The 26,848-nt window shown below is 37.7% G+C and overlaps 1 protein-coding gene across 4 annotated transcripts in view; it reads left to right on the top strand.

The window, feature by feature from the left end:
• Positions 1–573: 573 nt before the first annotated feature.
• Positions 574–26,848, top strand: part of SUCLA2 (succinate-CoA ligase ADP-forming subunit beta) — a 48,230-nt gene continuing 21,955 nt past the window's right edge. For 3 of the 4 annotated variants that reach the window (XR_007473040.1, XR_007473039.1, XM_004274592.3), the window contains exons 1-4: positions 574–727; positions 7,731–7,911; positions 17,252–17,351; positions 17,545–17,707. Coding sequence is in view for 1 of the 4 variants with exons in the window: in XM_004274592.3 (XP_004274640.1) it covers positions 638–727; positions 7,731–7,911; positions 17,252–17,351; positions 17,545–17,707 (534 nt within the window). In the remaining 3 variants the exon portion in view is untranslated. Of the gene's footprint in view, positions 728–4,031; positions 4,234–7,730; positions 7,912–17,251; positions 17,352–17,544; positions 17,708–26,848 lie in introns of those variants that run through there. The other variant, XR_007473041.1, reaches the window with a different exon arrangement.

Below are 26,848 nucleotides of genomic sequence, written 5' to 3'. Positions count from 1 at the left end.
GTCTGCTCTTTGTGATTAGCAGTGATCCTTTTACGTTCGACTACATGTTTTTTTTTCCCCACCAAAAAACTCCTGTACAACCTGGCTCCTCCCTTACATTTTTGGAGCAGTTCCTCAGAGCTGAGAGGTGTCTCCCGGCAACAGTTCTCAGTAACCAGTGGCTGAGCATCTTCTCTTAGAGGACAGAACCGCTCTGTTTTACTCACTGCTGTATCCCAAACTCAACTGCAGTGTTTGGCACAAAACCGACATGCAGTTCTTATTTTCTGAATCTTAAAGAGATGAGGCACCTGAGGCTCAGAGAACTTAAGATCACACAGGTGGTGGCGCTAGTCGTCTCCCTATTACATTTCGCTAGGAAAACTTCAGGTTGCTGAGCGATGGCCGAAGGTCGTTTATTGAGGCTGCGGTGAACAGTTTACAAAGGTCAAAGTTTGCTCTACGCCCGCCAAGCCCAGCTTCTCAGGAGCAATTCCTGCTTTGCCTGCCTGGGGCGAGCCGCCGCAGCAGTTAACCCTAGACTCCGCCCCATGGGCGGGGCCAGGGGCGGTCCGCGTGTCGGGAGCCGCTGCGTCGGCAGCCGCCTAGAGCTTCTGCGTCTGCGCGCGGCGCCCAGGAGCCTGGGTCGGACTCAGAAATGGCGGCCTCCATGTTCTACAGCCGGCTCTTGGCTGCCGCCACCCTTAGGAGCCACCGGTCCCGGACGGCGCTGCGGGCCGCTGCCCAGGTATTGCGGCCCAGCCCGCCCTCGCTTTGAGGGTCGGCAGGAGAAAGGGCGAGGTGGGGGACTGGCTCCTGTGGGCGAGGTGTGAGGGGGTCCGGGGCCCGGTTCGGGGTCACTCCGCAGTCGGTGACATTGGGTATCAGGGGGTGCCCCGCTGAGCCGGCGGGCGGCTTGCCCGGGAGTGCTGCCCGCCAGGACTGCGAGCGGGCTCTTGTTTGCGCTTTTCTGTTCCAGGCTTAAGTTTGCGAGGAGCTCCAGTATTCTGGCGAGGGCTGCTCACCCAGTTATTGAGGGGGCGGCGGGGAGCCAGGGTGGGCTCCGTGTGGAGAGGTGGCGGCCGGACGCTTTCTCCTGCTGCTCCGGCGTCCGGCGCGGTGGGCCGAGGTTTCTGCGGCCCCTCTTTGGGGAGGGGGAAAATGCCCTTCAGATGTACTTTTGTGTCTCTTGGAAGCTGTCACACGTAGGAGTGGCTTCACAGAACCAGCCGTGCTTGCTGACTGGCCTTTTCTGGGACGAGGCCGGGAAGTTTCCCATCTCCGCCAAGTAGTGGTGTACTGTTCTGTTTAATAGCGGTAATGACATGATGTTTACCAGCTTACCAACTGGGGAAATAAGATAGTCTTTTGGATCACTTCATTTTTGCATGGAATATAGTATAATAGACGCAGGGTGTGTGCGTGTGTGTGTGTATAATAGACGCAGGATATGTGTGTGTGTGTTTATGATAAACGCAGGGTGTGTGTGTGTGTAAGTGTGTAAGTAACGGAGCAAGGGCTTGTGTGCCCGTGGCACAGAAAGCGAAACTGTCAGGGGTTGTTTGCAGCAAAGTAAGCGTTTATTTGCAGCGCGCCAAGCAAGGGAGTGTGAGACAAGACACAAATCCACTACAACTTGGTCTTTGAGTTAGGAGTTGTTTTTAAAGGGGAAGAACAAAGAAGCTGGGATTAATCATTGGCTTGTGTAACTTCTGTGACATTTCTTAATTCTAGTTTCAGAGGGTCAGGTTGTCTCCTGTTTATGGTTCTCTGGCCAAATGGTCCATGGCTTGGGGGCCTATTAGCTCATCTTGCCCTGGAGAAACAACCTGAGTTTGTACTTTAATGATGGTATCTGCAATAGCAGTTTTAGTGCATTAATGATGTTATCAACACAGCAATTTTAGTCATTTGACTCTGGTTGATCAGTGTTCAGTTAGCACAGGATTGAAGTTGGAGGGGACAAGAAAGGGAATAAGCTTTTGGGTAGAGAGATTAATCATAAGTTCAGTAAGGGAACTTGGTTGTAGGAGGGCTCAGTTGGAGCATTTATTGTAGGCCAGGGACTGTGCCAAGCATTTTACATGTAATCTCTCAGTAGGCTTTTCAGCAACACTGTAAGTCAGTCATTAATTTCCACATCATTGATGGAGAAACCTTGGCTAAGAGAAAGAGTAATTTGGTCTAGGTCACCAAGCAGGTGAGGTCATAGCTGAGGCTTAATTCCAGAAGTGTCTGGCTCTAAAACCTGTGTGCTTGAATCTGCTCTACGGTTTTTCCTAGAGCATAAGAATTAATTCTTTCCAACATTGACACTGATAAACTTGTGGAAGGGCATGATTAGCTTCCTAAGTCAATTCCAGAATTTTAGGTTGTGTTCTGAAGTAACCTCAGACATGTCGTAAATGAATTGATTTAGACTTTTTTTTTTCTTTTTAAAGCTATTCATACTTTCAACCTAGTGAATTCTGTGAGTTTGCTTCTTAATAGGAGAAGTGATACTTTTTTGGCCTTGAACTTCCCTCTTATGGGTCTTAAAGGGGGCTGTCTAGTTTTTAGAAAATGAGACTTTGGTGAACAAATATGTTTCCATTCTTAACATTGTTTTTATACTTTTGGAAATTTACCTTTAAAAGTCTTTATCTCTCCATATAGAGATGCCTATTATATTGTCTTAAACATCTTCTCTTCCACCCTCACATTAAGTAATATAGCTTTAGAGTTTGGAATCACCTTAGTCTAACCCCTTGCTTTTTTTTAAATTTAATTTTTGTCTTATATTGGAGTATAGTTAATTTACAGTGTTGTGTTAGATTCAGGTGTACAGCTAAGTGATTCATTTATACATATATCCATTATTTTTCAAACTCTCTTCCCATACAAGTTATTACAGAATATTGAGTAGAGTTCCCTGTGCTATACAGTAGGTCCTTATTGATTATCTATTTTATATATAGTAGTGTGTATATGTCAATCCCTATCTCCTAATTTATCGCTCCACCTCCCCCACCCCCACCCCCAACGTTTCGCCTTTGGTAACCATAAGTTTGTTTTCTGTGTCTGTGAGTCTGTTTCTGTTTTGTAAATAAGTTCATTTGTATCAATTTTTTTGTTTTTTAGATTCCGCATGTAAGTGATATATGGTATTTGTCTCTCTCTGACAGACTTCACTTAGTATGATAATCTTTAGGTCCATCCATGTTGCTGCAAATGGCATTATTTCATTCTTTTTTTATGGCTGAGTAGTATTTCATTGTATATGTGTACCACATCTTCTTTATCCATTCGTCTTTCGATGGACATTTAGGTTGCTTCCACGTCTTGGCTATTGTAAATGGTGCTGCAGTGAAAATTGGGTCTAACCTCTTGCTTTTGTACATGGGGACATAGAGGTGCAGGGCCTAAGGAATCTTGTTCAAGGTCACCCACTGAGTTTAGCAAATTCTCTTAAACATTTTGTTTAGTTCTTTTCCAGTTTCTCTGTATCTTTTGTCCAGTGTATATTTGGTAAAAATAGTTCAGGTTAAATAATTTAAGGTATCTTCTTGTTTGTTGTGAATCATACTCCCCAGTAACTACATTTTTCCACTTTTGACTAAGTATTATTTAAACTAGGTATGTGATTGGATAGGTGGTGGGGTAGGAATTTGGCCAGGAATTTGTGGCCTTTTGGCAGTAGGAGTCTTCTAAGTGATAATATCAGGAAAGAAAAATACTTAAATGTGGGAATCTTTGTGATTATGCAGTGATTTGTATTACCAACATAATTCACAGCTGATGATATTTCAAGTTACAACTTCTAGTGGTGCAAGGAAAGGATTATCAAAATATTTCAGATATTTAAAAAAAACTTTAAAGTGGTATAAAAAGCTATCAGCAATACCTTATGAGTACTACTAATTCTTTGTAAATAAAGATATTTGAAAATACATATAGATATTTGAAAGAAACCATAAAAATAAACTTAGAGTTTTTTCTTTTCTTTTTTTTTTTTTTTGCTGTACGCGGGCCTCTCACTGTCGTGGCCTCTCCCGTTGCGGAGCACAAGCTCCGGACGTGCAGGCTCAGTGGCCATGGCTCACGGGCCCAGCCGCTCTGCGGCATGTGGGATCTTCCCGGACCGGGGCACGAACCCATGTCCCCTGCATCGGCAGGCGGACTCTCAACCACTGTACCACCTGGGAAGCCCTATACTTAGAGTTTTGCATCATGGATTTATCCTCAGCCTTTTTTGGAAAAATTTCAAACTGATAGGTATGTTCCAGCCAGTACATTGAACACCCGTATTGCCTTCACCTACATTTAACTTTATGCCACATTTGCTTTATCTTTAAAAAAATTATATGATATGTATGTATGTATAAATTATATTCATTTATTTTTGCTGAACCGTTTGAAAGTAAGTTGCAGGTATCATGGCACTTCTTCACCCTTAGATGTTTCAGTGTATGTCTCTTAAGAATAAGGACATTCTCCTAAATAACCACAATATAGTTATCATACTTAGGAAATTTAAAATTGCTGAAATACTTATATCTAGTGTATAAGTCAGATTCACATTTCCCCAGTTGTCCCCAAAGTGTCCTCTATAAATGTTAGATTTTTTTTTTTTTTTTAACTAGGATCAGGCCTCTATGGTATTTTTTTCTGGTCTGTCCAGCTAATTAGGTGCCACTTAGTGACTGTGATTGCTCTTATATGTGTTGCAGCTGTTTATTTATACATCTGTGAACTCTGTGGTTGGCCTCATTCTTTATGTGTTCCTGGTAGTGTCTGCTATATAGGCATTCAAAAATGTTTCAGTGTATGACTATTTTCGTCAAGCTTATGCTAGGTACTCCCCCTTTCCCCCTTATTTTTATTATTTTGAGGTATAGTTTATGTACAGCAAAGTGCATAATTTATGTACAACTTCAGTGGATAGCTAGATTAATTATTACGTAGGTGTCCATGTACATAATGGTGTAGCCACCATTCAGATCAAGATATACATACAGTGTTTTTAGCTCTCAGAAGGCACTCTCTTTACCAATACTCACCAACAGAAGGTAACCACTTATTCTGACTTCCATCACTGTATGTTAATTCTGACTGGGTCCGAACTATATAAAAAGAAATCATATAAGTATGTATTCTTGTGTCTGTCTTCTTTCCCTTAAAATTATATTTGTGAGATTAATCCATTGTTTTGTGAGCAGTAGGTTTTTTCTTTTTTGCTCTGTAGTATTCTATTATATTAATATACTACAATTTACCCATTCTTCTATTGATGGGCAATTGAGTCATTTCCATTTTTTTGTCTATATGAATAAGCCTGCTATGAGCATTCTTATATATGCCTTTTGGTAGATTAAGCACTCATTTCTGTTGAGTATATACCCAGGAATGAGATTTCACAAGGTAGATGTATACTGAAGTTTGGGAAGTTGTTGGTTTTTAATATTAAAGTGAAACTAAATCAGGGAATTGAGCTACCCAAGAGAAATGTTATCCAGGATTTTAGCTTACCAGATGAATCAGAAATAGCTTGCTATTCTATGTGATTGATTTGTTAGACTAGTGGTTCTCAAACTGTAGCGTGCTTAAGAATCAGCTGAATAACTGTTTACAAGTGCAGATTTCTTGTGGCCCAGTCCAGAGGCTCTGATTTTATAGATGAAAGGGGGCCCTGGAATCTGCATTTTTAGAGGCATTCCCAGGTAATTTTGATGCAGACTTTTCTCTTTAAGAATCAGACTGTTTTGGGCTTCCCTGGTGGCACAGTGGTTGAGAGTCCGCCTGCCGATGCAGGGGATATGGGTTCGTGCCTCGGTCCTGGAAGATCCCACATGCCGTGGAGCGGCTGGGCCTGTGAGCCATGGCCGCTGAGCCTGCACGTCTGGAGCCTGTGCTCCGCAACGGGAGAGGCCACAACAGTGAGAGGCCCGCGTACTGCAAAAAAAAAAAAAAAAAAAAGAATCAGACTGTTTTGTATAAGATTTCTTTGAATTCAGTTTTTATGATACTGTTTCGTATGTACAACGTTTCAGTATTCTGTATTCTGTGTGGAGATAATGGGAATGTATGGGTGGATAACACTTAAATGTGTGATTCCAGTGCAGTTTTCCAAGGCTTTCATAGCACTTAATTTGTTCTACATATTGCCATATAAAGTTGATAGGATTGAGGAGTTTGAAAAAAGGGAGGGAGGTGTTTCTATGTGTTGTTAATGATGGGCTAAGACTAGGCTCTGACTTAGTGGAGCTTTGCGACCATAGATGCTAGAGATCTTCCTGATTGCATCCTTCCTTCAATAGTTCTCATTGTTGTGGCCTTGCCACCGGTGGCTGACAGCTCTCATGCTCATTTGTCTTTCATCAGTGACTTATTCAGCTGGTAGAGGGACACCTTATTTGTTTCCTACTTACTTCTTTTTGAAAAAATAATTCTTACTTAGCTCTACTGAGGGATATTTTAGTGGAGAAAACTCCTCCAGCTGTATGAAATAGCACGTCTTATTTTTTTATTTTCTATCTCCTTACTCTTATTACTACTGTTTGATGTATTTTGTTTATTGTCTCTGCCTCCTCCTCCCCCCGACACACAAATACACACTAGATTGTAAGCTTTAGGTGCAAGGGTTTTGTTGGGTTCACCTCACTATTTCCAGTGTCTAGGTGCTCAGTAAGTTTTTGAATGAATGAATGTTCTACGTAGATTGAAAAAGGGAAGTTTGTAGGGCATTTCTTTCTTGGAAGCTTTCGCAGTCCAGTTGTGAAGGACATACACCTGAACTGGGTTTGTAAAGGAGACACCAGTTAAAGGAATCATTTAGAAGGAATGCATTAAAGATGATGTTGCAGATTGGTTCTCTGAGCTGTAATTTGCAGACTATTAGATGGAGAGTTTCATGGAGGAAGTTTACTAGAAAGTGATCTCTGGATCAACAACTGTGGGAGAGTGAAGGAAGGGGGACTGAATAGAGGGAGTCATAGAACTGTGGTGCAGTGCATTGGGGACCTCTGCTCTTCCTATGGAAGGTCTGCAGCTAGGATGGTCCTGAATTGTCCCAAATTGGGGTGAGGTGCCAGGTCTTTACATCCTTCCCTTAACCCTCATTGGCCAGTCATTGGCTGCAGGTTGACAGTGGGAAAGGAGGTATGACTTAAGGCAGGGAGGCTCCAGTGAGGGGACTCAGCTGAGACCTGTCAGCTGCCAACACTCCCAGCAGCTGGGCTATGAATGCTTTGGTCCCAAGGGAGGATCTGGGCAGCACACCACAATGTGCACTACAGATGAAGTAGGGGTTTGAGCTTCGAATGCATGAAAGCTTAATGCTACCAAATCATTCAGTTATCTCTAGTGTCAGGCAATTTGTTAGGTGCCGGAGGAAGGGTGGAGAGAAGAAAGATGGGAAGGATTTTTGATTTGGTGGAAATAGGAGATGGGTTTTAGATCTGCGAAATTTGGCATTGAGGTAGAAATGCTCTGTAGATCATTAGAGATACGGTAGTAAAGCTCAAATAAAAGATAAGGACTAGAGGTGATGAGGAAATAGTTAAAACTACAAGGGTAACATTTGATATTAGCTAGTAGATTAGCTCTTAGTTTTGTGTTGTAATTTACTCTGAATATTATATTTTGATGTCTTAATATAACAATTTTGTTATAGTTTTGAAGAACGGAGTACTCTAAAGTATTTTGAGAAGGTGTTTTTAACGAGAATTACTGCTAAATCACTCTCTGTATAAATATGTCCCCAATTTCTCTAGGTTCTGGGAAGTTCTGGATTATTTAACAACCATGGACTCCAAATACAGCAGCAACAGCAAAGGAATCTCTCACTACATGAATACATGAGTATGGAATTGTTGCAAGAAGCTGGCGTCTCCATTCCCAAAGGACACGTGGCTAAGTCACCAGATGAGGCTTATGCAATTGCCAAAAAATTAGGTACTAAATTAAGAAAAACTTATACTATCTCGACATGGGATCTTTGATAAGATATGAACTTTACTTTTGGTTTAATAACAACTTTTGGCTTTTATTTTATATTTAAAAAATAAGTTTTATTAACGTAAAAGAGAAGGTGGAACTTATGATTTTTGGCATCCTAAAATTATTATGAGATTATTCTGTGCCCCGTAGTGCTGATAACTTAAGAATCAAAGCTTCAGGAAGCTGAAGTCCTGTTTTTTTTTACGTCTTTATTGGAGTATAATTGCTTTACAATGGTGTGTTAGTTTCTGCTTTATAACAAAGTGAATCAGTTATACATATACATATGTTCCCATATCTCTTCCCTCTTGTGTCTCCCTCCCTCCCACCCTCCCTATCCCACCCCTCCAGGCAGTCACAAAGCACCGAGCTGATCTCCGCTATGCGGCTGCTTCCCACTAGCTATCTACCTTACGTTTGGTAGTGTATATATGTCCATGCCTCTCTCTCGCTTTGTCACAGCTTACCCTTCCCCCTCCCCATATCCTCAAGTCCATTCTCTAGTAGGTCTGTGTCTTTATTCCTGTCTTACCCCTAGGTTCTTCACGACATTTTTTTTTCCTTAAATTCCATATATGTGTGTTAGCATACGGTATTTGTCTTTCTCTTTGTGACTTATGAAGTCCTGTTTTTAGTTACAACTATGGGGAAGAAAATTCTGTCTGTGATGATTCTTCAGGGAAATGGTGACAGAAAATCTTACCTGTTTATGCGATTGTAAAGAGAGGTCCAGTATTTCTCCCGTCTTTTTTTTTGGACATGAAAAATAGAGAGCCAGAAGGGCGAAAAAAGAAGTTGAGCATTAGAATGTAAGCTCTATAAGAGCAGGGTTTGTTTGTCTTATTTTGTTCACTGATATATCCCAACCTCTTAGAAGAGGGCCTGACACTTAGGTAATCAATAAATGTTAATATCGTTAAATGAATTAAATAGTTGCCTATGTTTATTAGATTATTTTATTGATAACAGAAACAATAGGTTTTGTTAATTTGAATTTATATTAATCTTTTAATTAAAAAATAAATTTTGAGTTTGGAAAGTATGCTTCACTTTATATTTTTAAGGATTTAATAAGAGAACATGATAATGAGTAATGTAATAGCTATACACTGCATTTTCTTCGTAGTAGTATGTAAAATCCCACCAATTTTATGTAGATTACCAAAATTAATCTCTTTTGTATGTACATTTGATTAATATGGTTTTAAATGTGCTTTGGTGGAGACTTCTATTAGTTTTTCAAGAAAGATGTGGAACATTTTAAACTGTTTAAAATTGTAAAAGTCTTCATCTCTATTTGTACTTATTTGTTTCTAGAATGGGTTTTTCTTTCAAAAGTGAGAGCATGTAGAAGATCAGAAAGTTGTCATATATTATATGATATGTTTTTGAATGAGGTAGCCTTGATTTCCTTGACTTGGAAGCATGATTTTTTTTTTAAACATCTTTATTGGAGTATAATTGCTTTACAATGTTGTGTTAGTTTCTGCTGTATAACAAAGTGAATCAGCTATATGTATACATATATCCCCATATCCCCTCCCTCTTGCGTCTCCCTCCCACCCTCCCTATCCCACCACTCTAGGTGGTCACAAAGCACTGAGCTGTTCTCCCTGTGTGATGCAGCTGCTTCCCACTAGCTATCTGTTTTACATTTGGTAGAGTAAATATGTCAAGGAAGCATGATTTTTAATTTGCAGTTTTGTTTATTGTTAATCAGAGAAACAATTTTTTTTTTTTTAAGGACTGATGGTTTTATTTATTTAGTACAGAATCCCAGGAGTGAAACTGCTGGCTTGAAGGGCATATACATACTTACTTACTTTATTTATTTAACATCTTTATTGGAGTATAATTGATTTACAATGATATGTTAGTTTCTGCTTTATAACAAAGTGAATCAGCTATACATATACATATATCCCCATATCTCCTCCCTCTTGTGTCTCCCTCCCATTCTCCCTATCCCACCCCTGTAGGTGGTCACAAAGCACCGAGCTGATCCCCCTGTGCTAAATGGCCACTTCCCACTACCTGTCTATTTTACATTTGGTAGTGTATATATGTCCATGCCACTATCTCACTTCGTCCCAGCTTACCCTTCCCCCTCCCTGTGTCCTCAAGTCCATTCTCTATGTCTGTATCTTTATTCCTGTCCTGCCCCTAGGTTCTTCAGAACCATTTTTTTTTTTAAGATTCCATATATATGTGTTAGCATATGGGATTTGTTTTTCTCTTTCTGACGTAATTCACTCGGTATGACAGTCTCTAGGTCTATCCACCTCACTACAAATAACTCAGTTTCGTTTCTTTTTATGGCTGAGTAGTATTCCATTGTATATATGTGCTACATCTTCTTTATCCATTCATCTGTCGATGGACACTTAGGTTGCTTCCATGTCCTGGCTGTTTAAGTAGTACTGCAATGAACATTGTGGTACATGACTCTTTTTGAATTATGGTTTTCTCAGGGTATATGCCCAGTAGTGGGATGCTGGGTCATATGGTAGTTCTGTTTTTACTTTTCTAAGGAACCTCCATACTGTTCTCCATAGTGGCTGTATCAATTTACATTCCCATCAACAGTGCAAGAGGGTTCCATTTTCTCCACACCCTCGCCAGCATTTATTGTTTGTAGATTTTTTGATGATGACCATTCTGACCGGTGTGAGTCGATACCTCGTTGTAGTTTTGATTTGCATTTCTCTAGTGATTAGTGATGTTGAGCATCCTTTCATATGTTTGTTGGCAATCTGTATATCTTCTTTGGAGAAATGTCTATTTAGGTCTTCTGCCCATTTTTGGATTGGGTTGTTTGTTTTTTTGATATTGAACTGCATGAGCTTCTTGTAAATTTTGGAGATTAATCCTTTGTCAGTTGATTCATTTGCAAATATTTTCTCCCACTTTGAGGGTTGTCTTTTCATCTTGTTTATGTTTTCCTTTGCTGTGTAAAAGCTTTTAAGTTTCATTAGGTCCCATTTGTTTATTTTTGTTTTTATTTCCATTCCTCTAGGAGGTGGGTCAAAACAATCTTGCTGTGATTTACGTCATAGAGTGTTCTGCCTATGTTTTCCTCAAAGAGTTTTATAGTATCTGGCCTTACATTTAGATCTTTAATCCATTTTGAGTTTATTTTTTTGTATGGTGTTAGGGAGTTCTAATTTCATTCTTTTATTCGTAGCTGTCCAGTTTTCCCAGCACCACTTATTGAAGAGGCTGTCTTTTCTCCATTGTATATTCTTGCCTCCTTTATCAAAGATAAGGTGACCTGTGTGTGTGTGTGTGTGTGTGTGTGTGTTTATCTCTGGGCTTTCTATCCTATTCCATTGATCTATATTTCTGTTTTTGTGCCAGTACCATACTGTCTTGATTACTGTAGCTTTGTAGTATAGTCTGAAGTTTGGGAGCCTGATTCCTCCAGCTCTGTTTTTCTTTCTCAAGATTGCTTTGGCTATTTGGGGTCTTTTGTGTTTCCATACAAATTGTGAAAATTTTTGTTCTAGTTCTGTGAAAAATGCCATTGGTGGTTTGATAGGGATTGCATTGAATCTGTAGATTGCTTGGGTAGTATAGTCATTTTCACAATGTTGATTCTTCCAGTCCAAGAACATGGTATATCTCTCCATCTATTTGTATCATCTTTAATTTCTTTCATCAGTGTCTTATAGTTCTCTGCATACAGGTCTTTTGTCTCCTTACGTAGGTTTATTCCTAGGTATTTTATTCTTTTTGTTGCAGTGGTAAATGGGAGTGTTCCTTAATTTCACTTTCACATTATTCATCATTAGTGTATAGGAATGCAAGAGATTTCTGTGCATTAATTTTGTATCCTGCTACTTTACCAAATTCATTGATTAGCTCTAGTAGTTTTCTGGTAGCATCTTTAGGGTTCTCTATGTATAGTACCATGTCATCTGCACACAGTGACAGCTTTACTTCTCCTTTTCCGATTTGGATTCCTTTTATTTGTTTTTCTTCTCTGACTGCTGTGGAAACTTCCAAAGCTATGTTGAACAATAGTGGTGGGAGTGGACAACCTTGTCTTGTTCCTGATCTTAGAGGAAATGGTTTCCGTTTTTCACCATTGAGAATGATGTTGGCTGTGGGTTTGTCATATATGGCCTTTACTATGTTGAGGTAAGTTCCCTCTATGCCTACTTTCTGGAGGGTTTTTTTCATAAATGGGTGTTGAATTTTGTTGAAAGCTTAGGAAAACAATTCTTTTTATTCAGATTACAAGCAAGCTTCTTTTTATTCAGCAAAAGCCTTATGTAAATTCATAGTACTTTTGCTGAAATTTTTGTTAATTAATGGTGTCTTGTTGTTTGAACTTGTCCATGGTAAAAGATGTACCTCATTTTAACCTTTAAAATTCTATGTATGTTAGAGACTCTTAAGGGTCAAGACTTTAAGAAAACTCATAATTGTATTTCTGTAGTATTTCTTGCAAAGGCACTTTATTAACTACCTTCTTGAGATTCAGTCTTATATATATGACCTAAATGTTAATTTCTAAAGAAGACCCAGCTAAATAAGAAGGAAAATTTGGAAATGTAATTGAGAAAGTATAAGGTTTTCTTATCCTACCCTTCTATCCTTAAGGATGAATTTCAGACCCTTGACTTTGTTCTTTTATTTTGTTAGTTTAATCTCTTGAGTGATGCATATTTTGTTTACCAGTTCTTTCCTTCTTAATAATGCTGAAGGCATAAACTGTTTTTCATACCACTGATTAAAGGGCCTGATTTAATGAAGTCAGTGAAAGCTAGTATTTCTTTTTTTATTTCCAAATTATTATAATTGGTTTTCTTAATTAGTTTTCCATGTTTTCTCATTTAGTCAAATTTCACTGTTTTGTCAGAAAGAAATAATTTGTGTACAAACTTTTTCATAAAATGAGTAGGATTTATTCAGATGCCAGTTTCTTGATTTCTTTACTCATTGTAAAAATCTGTAATGATTTTTAGCTGTAGAAAAAGGAATAGTTAATATATATAGGATATACTGTAACTGTGAGTATTTCTGGCAAGTTCTCTGGAACCAGGACTTACAAGTAGTAAGGAGCAGGTAGGCAGCTCTGATTTTCAGCTCCTTGGAACAGAATGTATCTTGTTTATCTAGAAAGTGTGTCTTTGTCAAAGAAGGCTGCAAATGATGATTGTAGTATGGGAGTGGGATTAGTGACTAATAAGGACCTTTAAATCTAGAGGAGCAGAAATACTACTTTTTAAAAGATGTATTTCCTAGCTACTTTGAGGTTGTTGAGACAGTTGTTTTTTTTTTTGTGGTGAGTCATTAATATCAGAAGATATTGATTATGGGATATAATTGCACAGGGTGTGGTATGAGGTGCCCTAGAAATACACCTGGTTTTTTCCATATAGCTAGCAATTCCCGGTGCTGACTTTGGCTAATTTTTGCTTCTCAGTTACTGCAAAATTCATAAAATGTTAATTCCCATTTATTTAAAAAGTCTTATCTCATCAAGCAATATACTAGGGCATAAATGCATTACAGGTGTGACAAAATTGCTTGTCGTTGTGGGTGGCAAGAGAAGCTGAGTTAACATGGAGACTGGGGCCACTGAGCCCTATAGCTGGTAATTCCTCCCAAAATAGCTCTGATCTCTTTCCCCAGGATTCCCTACAAATTCTGTCATTTTCTGTGTGTGTCATAATGTGACAAAAGTTGGAAAACACTGTCCTGGAGGCAAGTTTTACCTGCTGTGAATAACTGAAGTTAGGGATGGAAGAATGGTTAGAAAGAAATCTAATTCCAATATTTTAAAAGACTATATATGAGTCCACAAATGAAGGTTGATGAGCTGGAAGATCATGGAGAAGTTTCTGGAATGGATTATCAAAGGGATGGTTGTTAAGCACAGAGAAATGAAGTAGTTATAATTTGGGGTCAGTTCTAAGAGCAGATTCCCACCTCCTTCTTGTAGTTACAAGAAAATATGATGTCAGTAAGGCATTTGGCAGAGTTCTTATGATTTCCCTATTGACTGTGGAAATATAGTTTGGATTCTAGTATAGTTAACATAGAATTTCTCTCTGGGTGAATAAACATGCAGAGGGTGTCAATTAATGAATGTCAGCCCAGAGGGAGATTTCTAATGGCATACAGTAGGACTTTGCCTTCTTTTTCCTTTTTCCAGTGTTTTATTAGATGACTGTAAATGAGGAATACTTACAACATTTGTGAATGACTAAAGCTAGGAGGGATGGGGAATATATTTTAAAGACAATCTTGGGATCCATAAACGATCTTGTCTGGCTAGAGCAAAGGGCGAAATCTAGCAAGACTGATTTGCTCATCATTGTATCTACAACTCCAGTGCAGTGTCTGGTATGTAGATGTAACTGTTGACTGAATTAATGGAATTGAATAAAATCTTTGTTTTAGTCAGTTGTCCTCAGATTTATCTTTAATTCTTCTCCCTGTCTTGATAGTTGATGAGATTGTATGTCATTACTTTTTTTTGTTTTTCTTTTGTTGTGAAGGTCTTTTTTATTTTATTTTTAAAAAATTTATTTATTAATTTATTTAGGCTGTGTCAGGTCTTAGTTGAAGCACATGGACTTCTTAGTTATGGCATGTGAACTCTTAGTTGCGGCATGCATGCGGGATCTGGTTCCCTGGCCAGGGTGGACCACCAGGGAGGTCCCCGTGAAGGGCTTTTTTAGAAGGAATTTTTGAAGAATCATCTGTGCCCTTACGGAGTTTATTTTCTTAAAAAAAGAAAATTGACGCTTTAGGGAAGAACCTTCTTCTTATAAAATGTTTTTGAAAAAATAGAGCTTCATTACTCTTACTTAATAGCTCAATATGTTAAGTTCCTAGCTTAATTAATAGGAATGTTTGAATTTAGCCCAGCAGAGCACCAGTTTAACTGTTGTCCATTTTTACATTACATTTACACTGTTTGGATTATAGGTATCCTTTTTGGAGATAAATGAATATTGCTGAAGTACTAGAAAACTGACTTGACAGGTAACCAGAAACAGGTAGAATGACTAGTGGCTGCTCCTTTTAGTTCGGGCATGAACTCTCTAATTTGCCATAGTCCCTGAGACTACTTGTTGTCTTCTCAGTAAGAAAATTATTGTTACTTTTAAGGAAATTTCTAAACTTTCTCTAATCTTCATCTAATATTAGTTGTGGCACTTGGGAATGGTGGGGACTATGGCAAATTGAAATGATGTCTTGTGTAAACAAGGCACTTGTGGTCAGTTCCAGTTGCAGGGCCCAGGATTTCCAGTTCTGTGTTTCTCAAGAGCAGTGGAAGATCTAGATTCATAAGAATTCTCTTGATTTCTAAATGTTCTTTTATTTATCATTCAGAAAATATTATGTGCTAGGAACCCTCCCAGGACCTTGCAAACATCAATGAACATAACAAAGATTCTGCCCTCCTGGAGTCTATATTTTAGTGGGGGAGCAAAACAAAAATGATAAACATGGGAAGATTATATGTTATGATTTGAAGGTGATGACTTCTATGGAAAAAAATGAGCGGGCTAAGGGGGATTGGTCATGGGTGGGCAGTTGGTAGTGTTAAGTAGGGTGATCAGGGTAAGTCTCATGGACAATTTAGACTTAAAGAAAAACTGGAAGGGAATGAGGACCTTTCCCAAACAGATACCTGGATGAAGAGTATTCAGGGAGAGAGGGAGCATCAGTGCCAAGTCCTAAAGGAAGGGAGGGACATGCCCAGGAACAGGAAGATTAGAGTTGCTGGTGTGGGGTGAACAATGAAGAGGTCATGATACAAAGGGCAAGGGTGCTGGGGGATTACACGGGGCCTTGAGGCCATTGTAGGGACTGTGGCTTTAACTCTGAGTGAAGTGGGCATTCAGTGCAAGGTTTTAAGTAGAGGAGTTATATGTGCACTTTGGCTGCTGCTTTGAGAATATTCTTTTGGGGACAAGGGTAATCTAGGCGAGATGTAATGGTGGCTGGGACCAGGGCCTAAAATGGAGGTGATGAAGAGTGGTCAAGATTCTAGATACATTTTGAAGGTGGAACCACTATGATTTCATGACTGAATGGATGTGGAGTATGAGAAAGAGGGTTTTTTTTTAAAAGAAACTGCCTGGACTGATTCATAGGGCTGTCTTCTGACTTAAGTGTACATTTCCAGTGTGGACACATTTATATCATTAATTTTCTAAACGTTTTGTAGTAATTGTTTAAGTGTTAACTTTTGGTCATTTCTTATTTGTTTGATCACAAACTATTTGTTACCTCCTTGATCAGCTCTCGTTCAGCTTGGTATATGTGCATTAGAGAGTGGCCTTTCCCCAGTAGTAGAATTCCCATCTTTAGCCTATTCAGATACACATTTATGGAGTGGTGGTTATATCCCAGGAACTGCTTTGTGCTAGGGATACAACGAATAAGACAATGTCCTTAACCCTGACCTCAAAGGTTAATTGTTTTTCATAATGTAATATTGGTGTTACACTGCTAGTATGGGCAAAATACCATGAGAAGCGACATGAGGAGGCTTTGAAATTCTGCCTGTCTCGGGAGACAGAATGCCCCTCTAAGATGTATTGCTCTGGGTCATGAAGAGTAGTACCTAGGCTTAAACAGCTAGTTTGGTAATTTTCTTCAGCATGTTAGAAAGGGGAAGAAAAGAGAGAGACCAGTTTACCTGTTAAAGAAGAAAAATTCAGAGTATTTCTTAAAAAATGTTTTAAAGACTTAGAAGTGTAACATTCTAGAATCTTTTGATAAACATACCTTAACTCCTGATAGTCCTCTCACAACAGTACAGCTCACGAATGTATATTAAGAGGACTTTCTGTTAGTGGGACAATGTGAATTGGTATCAATAGTGGCACTTTCCCTGAAAGTCATGGTACATTTCTACTCAAAGCAGCATTTATAACTCAAATTGTCATAGTGTAGTAAGTTTACATATCAATAGAGGGAAGAAATTGTTAGGAAGACATTTGACCCTCAATTTTGTACTTTTAGTACCTTGCAAAGTACTAGATATTTAAAGTATCAGGGAAAGGTAAAATTATTTTCAGTATGCTTTAAGAAATGGCTTAATATGAGTGGCTCATTTTTTTAAGTTTGTGGGTCTTCAGGTGGTGAATGTTTTAGTGTTCTAATCTAGAAAATATATATGCATGGAATGCCTCCTTTTTTGACATTGTGGGTAAATGAGACTTTACTACATTTAATAACACTGCTTAGTATGTATTTTTAATAACAAAATATTGTGTGTTGCATGCTGCTCCATGCTTTGTATCTAATAGAAGTGTTTTTCTTCTAGGTTCAAAAGATGTTGTGATAAAGGCACAAGTTTTAGCTGGTGGTAGAGGAAAAGGAACATTTGAAAGTGGCCTCAAAGGGGGAGTGAAGATAGTTTTCTCGTAAGTTATGTTTTACACATACAGACACCATTATTAAAGAAAACAATGTATATTTGTAAAAGATGCCCCTTATTATTGAATTGATAAAAATACTGAGATTTAAATATTAGATGAGGTAAGATTTTGGCTGTCATGTGCTTTTATTTTTCTCAGTTGGAGGAGAAAAGAGTTTGAGTTCTTTTTCTTATTTTAGTCCAGAAGAAGCAAAAGCTGTTTCCTCACAGATGATTGGGAGAAAGTTGTTTACCAAGCAAACAGGAGAAAAGGGCAGAATATGCAATCAAGTATTGGTTTGTGAGCGAAGATATCCCAGGAGAGAATACTACTTTGCTATTACAATGGAAAGGTCATTTCAAGTGAGTAATTGTAGACATGATACATTTAGGATGATCTTATTACATTCAAGTTCAAAAGTTGATTATTATTTCTATTTGTATGGGAAGGGTTAAAAAGGTATGGTCCATAATCTATTTGTATATGTCATGGGAACAATATTTTTATGTCATTTTTAAAAACCAACATGATTAATGCCATCAGACTTAATACTATAATATTGTGGTAATAAAAACTGTAGGCAAAACCATGCTGAAATAAAATCCACAGAATTTCCAAATTGTTAATTTGCTAAGAGCAGCTTAAATCATTTCTGATTCACCTTTAGATTCCATAGACTGAGAAAATAATTTCTAGCACAGTAAGATATTCTAACCAAAGAGAAAGTCTCTGGAACCACTAAGAGAATGTGTATCCCTGGCCTCATCTTTTTCTTTTTCAACCTCTTCGTATTTTTGATAGTTTGCGGTTTGTTTCACAAGAGGATTTGATACTTGGTAAGTTCAAGGATGGCATTCAATAGGAAACAGTATGCTTCTAAGGAGCATAACCTTATTCTGCTCTGCTCTCTTTATGGAACTTAGAATGCTAGCAGTGAACTTAAGGCATCACATGAAGAGAAAATTCCTTCATAGACCTAGGGCTTGGAAAGGGCATTGACAGTGATTTTATGGTGTAATTATCTGGCTTTTTGAGTGCATTGGTTAACTTTTATGAGCTGAATCTGTGTAGTAACTAGCTTGTCTTTTGAAGCAGCCTGGGTACATATTTGGTAGCCCTAGTCAGGATTTGATGTAGAACATCACTAATTACGTAATTAGTAATGTAACAAAAATTTTAAGGGGTCATGAAAATGTTTTCTTATATAAAACAGCTTTTTTAAAAATAGCTATTTTCCATATTGTGATTTTTTTTACAGTTCATTAAGTTTTCTTGTAATGTTTGAGTGATATTATAAAATATCTTTTGTAACTTTGAATTTTTATAAGAAAGTATTTTTAAGGTATAACACTAGATGGTAGTAAAAACCCACTCAGAATATAAGATTAAAGAACATTGTTTTGTTTGTAAGTGATGTCTTTACCTCTGTAGGTTTCTTTATGTGATAGAATTTAGTTTTGTAAGTTACTTTAGAAATCCCATGACAATAACCTTATATATTACAAATATTTGCAAAAATTATGTTTTTACAAATTCATTTATTTTCACTACATTTTCTTTTCCTTTTCATTGATGTTATATATCAACATCTATCATTTTGTTAGTTATTAATGTTTTTACTTTCTGTTATAGCCAGGAACAAGGTGTATGTGCCTGGACAGTTTGAGATATGAGTCCTGTAATATTGCACAGAGTAGCTCATCTTGATTAGAATAAATGTAGCAAACTGAATATGTGTTATTAAAGATATGAATGTAACACAGTGAATATATTGTATTAAAGATATGTTAAAGCATTAGGAAAAATGATCACATTTGAATTCATTTTAAGAACTTGAATTTTTGGAGAACTCTGAGTCTTATTAAGGAAAAATGTTTTTATTTCATTTGCACAAGTAATATATAGTTGTAATAATTCATGCTAAAAATTCAGTAGTACTAGTTGAACTATCTGGCCAAAGACATTATAATGTGCTTTGATGCTATCATATTAGGCCAATGTGGAGTTGGTTGGTGTTACTTTTGGGGTAAAAAGAACTATTTTGGGATTCCCTCTGGACAGGTTCCTATTAAACGACAAAAAATAAGTCGGCTATTTAAAAAGAAAAGCCCATTTTGATTGAATTAAAGTCATATGCTTAGGATTTAACTGATCTTTTTTTATTTTAATATGTGGGCTTAAAAAAAAACCTATTTATTTATTTTTGGCTGCGTTGGGTCTTGATTGCTGTGTGCAGGCTTTCTCTAGTTGCAGTGAGCGGGGGCTACTCTTTGTTGCCGTGTGTGGGCTTCTCATTGCGGTGGCTTCTCTTGTTGAAGAGCACGTATGGTACGCGGGCTCAGTAGTTGTGGCGCACGGGCTTAGTTGCTCTTTGGCATGTGGGATCTTCCCGGACCAGGGCTCGAACCCGTGTCCCCTGAATTGGCAGGCAGATTCTTAACCACTGCGCCACCAGGGAAGTCGAGGACTTAACTGATCTTTAAAAATTGCTTTTGTTGCTTATCTGTTTTCAGAAGATGAATCATAAACTCTACTGGTATTCTTTGTATGTATTGCATTAGGAAGCCTGGGCAGATATGTACCATGGGGTTGACATGCCAAAAAAAAAAATCAATTTAAATTCCTATTCTGTGTTTTGGTACTTTTTAAAAATCAGATTTCTTAACATTTTCCCAGTGCCTGTTGGGAACTTCTGGACTGAGACAAATCTGATTTAACAAATCACATTTGCTGCTTTATTTTCCTAGTAAAACATTGCAGTCTACTGTAAATGAATGGTACGTTTAACTGTGTCAGTCTTTTACTTTGCTTGGATTAAATATAAAATGTGCCGTGAGAATTCCAAATTTTATTTTCCATACTTTTCTTAAAAAGAGATACTTATTTTAAGTGGCCTCTTTGTCATATGATTTTAAATTCAAATCCATTTTAAGGCAAAACCTTTTGTAAGACCAACAAGAAAAGAGGAATTTAGGTTAAGAAGGTGAAAATAGCATTATTAATTTATTTGAAATTACAGTTCTTTGCTAGAACTTAAATTGTTCTGAAAGCTTATTACTAAGATTTAAAAGTTAAAACCAAATCATTTAAACAGAAGCACCAGTTCATTCAGCAGTCATGATCATATGCAAAACTACAGTCATTGTTTTAACTGATCTCTATTTTATTTACCTATGTAAGCTTTCTTCTGACTAATTGGCTATAAATTATGGGGTTTCTTTCTAGTTGGTCAGGGAATTAGTACAAAGAGAATTTGTTCACTTTCTTTTATATATTTATTATTTCATATGTATTTTTTTTAGACTTTTCTCTAACTTATAGCGAACTCTTGGAGATCTAATCATTACTTTAGTGAGAAACGTTTTTTCCCCCAGTAGTGCTGCCTTTTATGTGGCTCTTCACTTCTCTTATCAGTAGATATGAAAAGAAAAGGACAGTAAAACTAGAATAAAATGTTCAAATACTTTAAAAGTTTGTTGATTCTACCTTTTCAGTTGAATAAAATTGTATTTGGGGGTTATCTGTAGATTCATTTACTTATATTTTACTTCAGTAGCATGACAGTAGATTCATTTATCTATATTTTACTTTAATAGCATGATAGTAGTTGATAGATTCTTCTTAAATCTGAGTTTTTTCCTCTCTCTTTAGATCTCTTTAAAAGCTTATAATTTTGAATTGCCTTTCTAGGGGAAAATGAAGAATACCTTTTCATTTGAAGTTTATAGAGAAAGTAAAAATTAGACTTTAATTTCAAACATTTCCCTTGACTTAAGCTTGCCATTGTTCTCTTCTTTAGTCTCAGAAACGCACAATGAATTCTTCTATTAAATATTTTTTGTGTTTGTTGCCGTGAGCTCTGACACCAAGTAACCAGAATTGAGCCAGACTTCACAGGTTAAGGGCACAGTCCTCCACATGACTGCCCTCACTTCAGACATCAGCCTCAAGTTTGGGGGTCCCCAGGTCACCCTCACTTCTGACGAGCTGGCAACAAGTTTGGGAATTCCTAGTACCCCTCAGGTTTCATAATTTGCTAGAATGACTCACAGAACTTAGGAAAATACTACACTTGTGATTACAGTTTTACTATTGCCAAAGGATACAAATCAGAACCAGCAAAATGGACAGATGATGCATAGGGCAAGGTCTGGGAGAGTCCCAAGCATAAAGTTTCCATTTGCTTCAGGGATGTGTCACCCTCCTGACATATTGATATGTGACAATACACAGAATATTGGCAAACACAAATGCCCACTGAGTTTCTAGTCGAGTTGTTTTTATTTTTTAAATTGTGGTCAAAACATAGAATATGAAATTTACTATCTTTAACAGCTTTTATGTGTACAGTACAATAATGTGAACTTTGTGCATATTGTTGTACAACAGATCAAGGACATTTTCCATCTTGTGAAACTGAAACTCTGTATCCATTGAAAAACACCTTCCCCTTTATCCCTTCCTTCAACTCCTGGCAACCACCATTCTTTCTGTTTGTAAGATTTTGATTATTTTAGATACCTCATATCAGTGGAATCATGCAGTATTTGTCTTTTTGTGATTGGTTTATTTTGCTTATCATAATGTCCTCAAGGTTCATCTATGTTGTAGCATATGTCAAGATTTCTTTACTTTTAAAGGCTGAATAATATTCCACTGTATGTATGTACATTATTTTCTTTATCTTTCATCTGTTGGTGGACATCCAGGTTTCTTCTGCCTCTTGGCTATTATGAATAATGTTGCAGTTAACATGGGCATGGAAGTATCTATTTGAGGTTCTGTTTTCAGTTTTTTTGATATATACCCAGAAGTAGGATTGCTGGATTGTATATTGAAGTTTTTGAGGAACCTCCATACTGTTCTCTACAGTGAGTCCACTATTTTACATTTCTACCAACAGGGTACAAGAGTTCCATTTTCTCCACTTTCTCACAAACACTGTTATTATTATTGACAGAAATTATCCTGATGGGTATGAGGTTATATTGTGGTTTTGATATGCATTTCCCCAATGATTAATAATATTGAGTACCCTTTCACATGCTTGTTGGCCATTTGTATGTTGTTATGGATTGAATGTTTATGTCTCCCCCAGAATTCATATATTGAAGCCCTAACTGCCAATGTCATGGAACTGTGTAACTGGAAGAGTTTTGAGGTGCATGCTAGAAAAAGCTGAGATTGCCATGAAAGGACTTTTAAAGTTGATTCTGGTGAGGACTCAGAAAGAAAAAAGTAGAGATACAGAGAAAGCTTCCATCTTCTTAGAGATTATATAAATAATCATGAACAGAATGTTGGTAGAAGTATGGATGGTAAAGACCATTCTGGTGAGGGCTCAGAAATGAAGAACATGTCTTCAGATGATGCAAAAAAGATGATCCTTGTTGTAAAGTGACAGAGAATTTGACTGAATTGTATTCATGTTCCAGTGTTTTGTGGAAGGTAGAACTTGGGAGTGATGATATTAAATATTTAGCTGAGGAGATTTTTTAACAGATTTATTAATTTTTAAATTTTTGGCTGCTTTCGGTCTTCGTTGCTGTGCATGGGCTTTCTCTAGTTGCGGCGAGTGGGGGCTACTCTTCATTGCGGTGCACAGGCTTCTCATTGCGGTGGCTCCTCTTGTTGCAGAGCACTGGCTCTAGGGGCGCAGGCTTCAGTAGTTCTGGTGTGCAGGCTCAGTAGTTGTGGCTCGCGGGGTCTGGAGTGTGGGCTTAGTTGTGCCGCGGCACGTGGGATCTTCCCGGACCAGGGCTCGAACCCATATCCCCTACATTGGCAGGTGGATTCTTAACCACTGTGCCACAAGGGAAGTCCCAGCTGAGGAGATTTCTAAGCAAAGTATTGAAGGGGTGGCTTCATTTCTCCTTACTGCTTATAGTAAAACTTGAGAAGAGAGAAATGAATTGAAGAAGGAATTATTAAGCAAAAAGGAATCAGAATTTAAACATTTGGAAAATTCTCACCCTGCCTATATTGCAAAAAACTAGAAAGCTATTTGGAAGATAATTATGAAGGGTGTGGCTGAAGAACCATTTGATAAGGAGATTAGTATGGGTGTGAACCATGAATTGTGAGAAATAAATGTCTGTTGTTTAAGCCACCCAGTCTGGTATTTTGTTATAGCATCCTAAGCTAAGATGTGTATTTCCTTTGGAGAAATGTCTATTCAAGTCTTTTGCCGATTTTTAAATTGGGTTGTTTCATTTTCTGGTTGAGTTGTAGTTCTTTATATATTCTGAATATTAATCTCACACATACAGTTTGCATATATTTTCTCCCACTCTCTAGGTTGCCTTTTTGTTGATTGTTTCTTCTGCTGTGTAGAAGTTTTTAAGTTTGATATAGTCCCATTTGTATAGTTTGCTTTTGTTGCCTGTGATTTTCTCTTATTCAAGAAATTATTGCCAAATCCCATGTCATGAATCTTTTCCCCTGTGTTTTCTAGGAGTTTTACAGTTTTAGGTCTTACATTTAAGTCTTTCATCCATTTTGAGATAATTTTTGTATATGTACAAGGTAAGGGTCTAACTTCATTATTATGCATGTGGTATCTAGTTTCCCTAATACCATTTGTTGAAGAGCCTGTCCTTTCCCCATTGTGTAGCCTTGGTACCTTTGGAAGACCATTTGACCATATATATGAGGATTTATCTCTGGGTTCTCTATTCTATTCCATTGAGGTCTGTCTTTATTGTCAGAACCATACTGTTTTGATTACTATAGCTTTGTAATATGTTTTGAAATCAGGAAGTAAGAGGCCTCCAGCTTTGTTTTTCTTTCTCAAGATATTTTGGTTATTCAGGGTCCTATGAGATTCCATGTGAATTTTAGGATTTTTTCCCCCTATTTTTGCAAAAAAATGGACAGTGGAAAAAAGATTGTATTGGGGAAAAAATACCATTAGGATTTTAATAGGGATTGCATGGAATCTGTAGATTGCTTTGCGTAGTATTGAACATTCTAATAATATTAAGTCTTCCAATCCATGAACACAGGATGTTTACTTATTTGTGTCTTCTTCAGTTTCATTCAGCGTTGTTTTGTAGTTTTTAGTGTACAAGTCTTTTGTCTCCTTGGTTAAGTTTATTCCTAACTATTTTATTCTTTTTGACTCTATTATATCAATAAATTGGATCATTGTCTTAATTTCCTTTTTAGATTGTTCATTGTCAGTGTATAGGGATGCAAGGCATATTTGTGTGTTGATTTTGTGCTGTAACTTTGCTGAACTCATTTATTCTTAGCCAGTTTTTGGGGGGATTCTTGAGAGTTTTGTATATGCATGATATATCATCTGTGAACAGAGGTAATTTTATTCCTTCCTTTCCTATTTGGGTGCTTTCTGTTTCTTTCTCTTGTCTGGTTGCTCTAGCTAGGACTTCCAATACTATAATGGATAAAATGGTGAGAATGGGCATCCTTGCCTTTTTCCTAATCTTAGAAGGCAAGCTTTTAGTTGTTCACCATTGAATATGATGTTGGTTGTAGGCTTTTCATCTGTGGCCTTTATTATGTTGATGTAGTCCTTCTCTTCCTAGTTTGTTGAGTGTTTTTATGAAAGGGTGTTGAATTTTTTCAAATGCTTTTTCTGCAGCAATTGAGATGGTCATGTGGTTTTTTTGACCTTGATTCTATTAATGTGGTGTGGTACACTGATTGATTTTCCTATGTTGAACCATCCTTGCATTCCAGGAATAAACCCCCTTTGATCATGATATATAATCCTTTTAATGTGTTATTGAATTTGGTAGGCTAGTATTTTGTTAAGAGTTTTTGCATCAATATTCATCAGGGGTATTGGTCAGTAGTTTTCCTGTAGTATCTTTGTCTGATGTTGTAACAGGGTAATGCTAGCCTCATGGAATGAGTTTGGCAGTGTTCCCTCCTCTTCAGTTTTCTTTTTTTTTGGAATAGTTTGAGAAAGATTGGTGGAATTCTTCAGTGAAGCCATCTCGTCCTGGGCTTTTCTTTGTCGGGAGGTTTTTGATTACTCATTCAATCTCCTTGTTATAGCTCTGTTCAGATTTTTTATTTCTCCATGGCTCAGTCTTGCTAGATTGTATGTTTCTAGGGATTTATTTCTTCTAGGTTACCCAATTTGTTGGTGTTTGATTGTTCATAGTAGTCTCTTATGGTCCTTTTCACTTCTGTGGCATCAGTTGTAATGTCTCCTCTTTCACTACTGATTTTTGTTATTTGAATCTTTTCTATTTTTCTTAGTCTAGCTAATGGTTAGTCAATTTTGTTGATCTTTTTAACAAACCAACTCTTAGTTTTGCTAATTTTTTTCTGTTTTTTAAAAAATTTTCTATTTCATATGTTTCTGCTTTAATCTTTATTATTTCCTTCCTTTTGCTAACATTGGGTTCAGTTTGTTCTTCTTTTTCTACTTCCTTGAGTTGTTAAAAAGAAAGCCATGAGTTGGGTGCTTTCCTCCAACTTTGGTGAGCTGTGTTGGCTTCTGTCTATAGTATTACAAGTTCTCTGGTGCTGTCACAAGCTGCTGAGCTTTATTTTGTTCTCAGTGCCTCTCCCCCACAAGACATTCAGAGTTTGCAGGTTCCCTGTTAGCCCTCCAAGTCAGGTGAGACAGAAACCAGTTCCTTGGACAGACCCCTGAAAAGCAGAAATGTTAGATGCACATTTCACTCTTCTCTTTCCCTCCCAAGGGGGAAGCCCCACATTGGGCAATTTCTCGGATATTGAGCTGTGTTGGCTTGGGGGAGGGGCTCACTTAGATGAAATAAAATGACTTTTCTTACCCATTTCCTTGCAGTTGAACTTGCTTGGAGTACTGCAACTTCTTAACTGTTTCCTGGTTTTCTCTAATAGGCATTTGGGGTCATATATTGTTGTTGTTAAGTTGGTGTTTCTGTGGGAGAGCAAAATCTGGGGCTTTCTTTTCCACCATCTTGCTGACCCTGATGTCCAGAGTATTTTTGGGTAGTGGCAGTGGGGGTGTGCAGGGGTTATGAAGTAGGAATGATTGACTGAATCATTGCCCACTAAGTTAAACTTAATCTCCAGGCCTCCTTCCCTCTTGGAAGTGTAGGCTGATATCATGTGGCTCAAAGCTCCAACCTTCTAATCACATCATTAGTCTTTCTGACCTGGTCAGTGCCCACCTGAGTCATCTCCTTTGTATTATCTAGGGGTCCATTGTGAGTCACCTCATTAACATAAACTCTCAGATGTAGGGGAGGGTTTAGAAGTTGCCTCCCATGCACTGGGGACAAAGGCCAGCCAAATTCTTTATTACACATGTATATTGAAATCTAGTCAGGCAGTATAAAATTTAAAAGGTACAAAGATGTACAGGGAAATACAAATCTTCCACCCATCCTTGTTCCTCAACCACCCAGTTTTTCTCCTGGAGGGCTGATACTTAAATCTTTTTTTGCCTAAATAACAGTTAACTCTCTTTAAAAAATAATAAATTCCACCACCACCACCACCACCACCACCACCCTGCCTCCCCCACCCTGGTCCCTTTT

This window comes from Orcinus orca, chromosome 18 (genome assembly GCF_937001465.1).
Source record: "Orcinus orca chromosome 18, mOrcOrc1.1, whole genome shotgun sequence".
Lineage (NCBI taxonomy): Eukaryota > Metazoa > Chordata > Mammalia > Artiodactyla > Delphinidae > Orcinus > Orcinus orca.
Note: the sequence above shows the minus strand (reverse complement) of the source record. Positions and strands in the feature narration are given on the sequence as shown.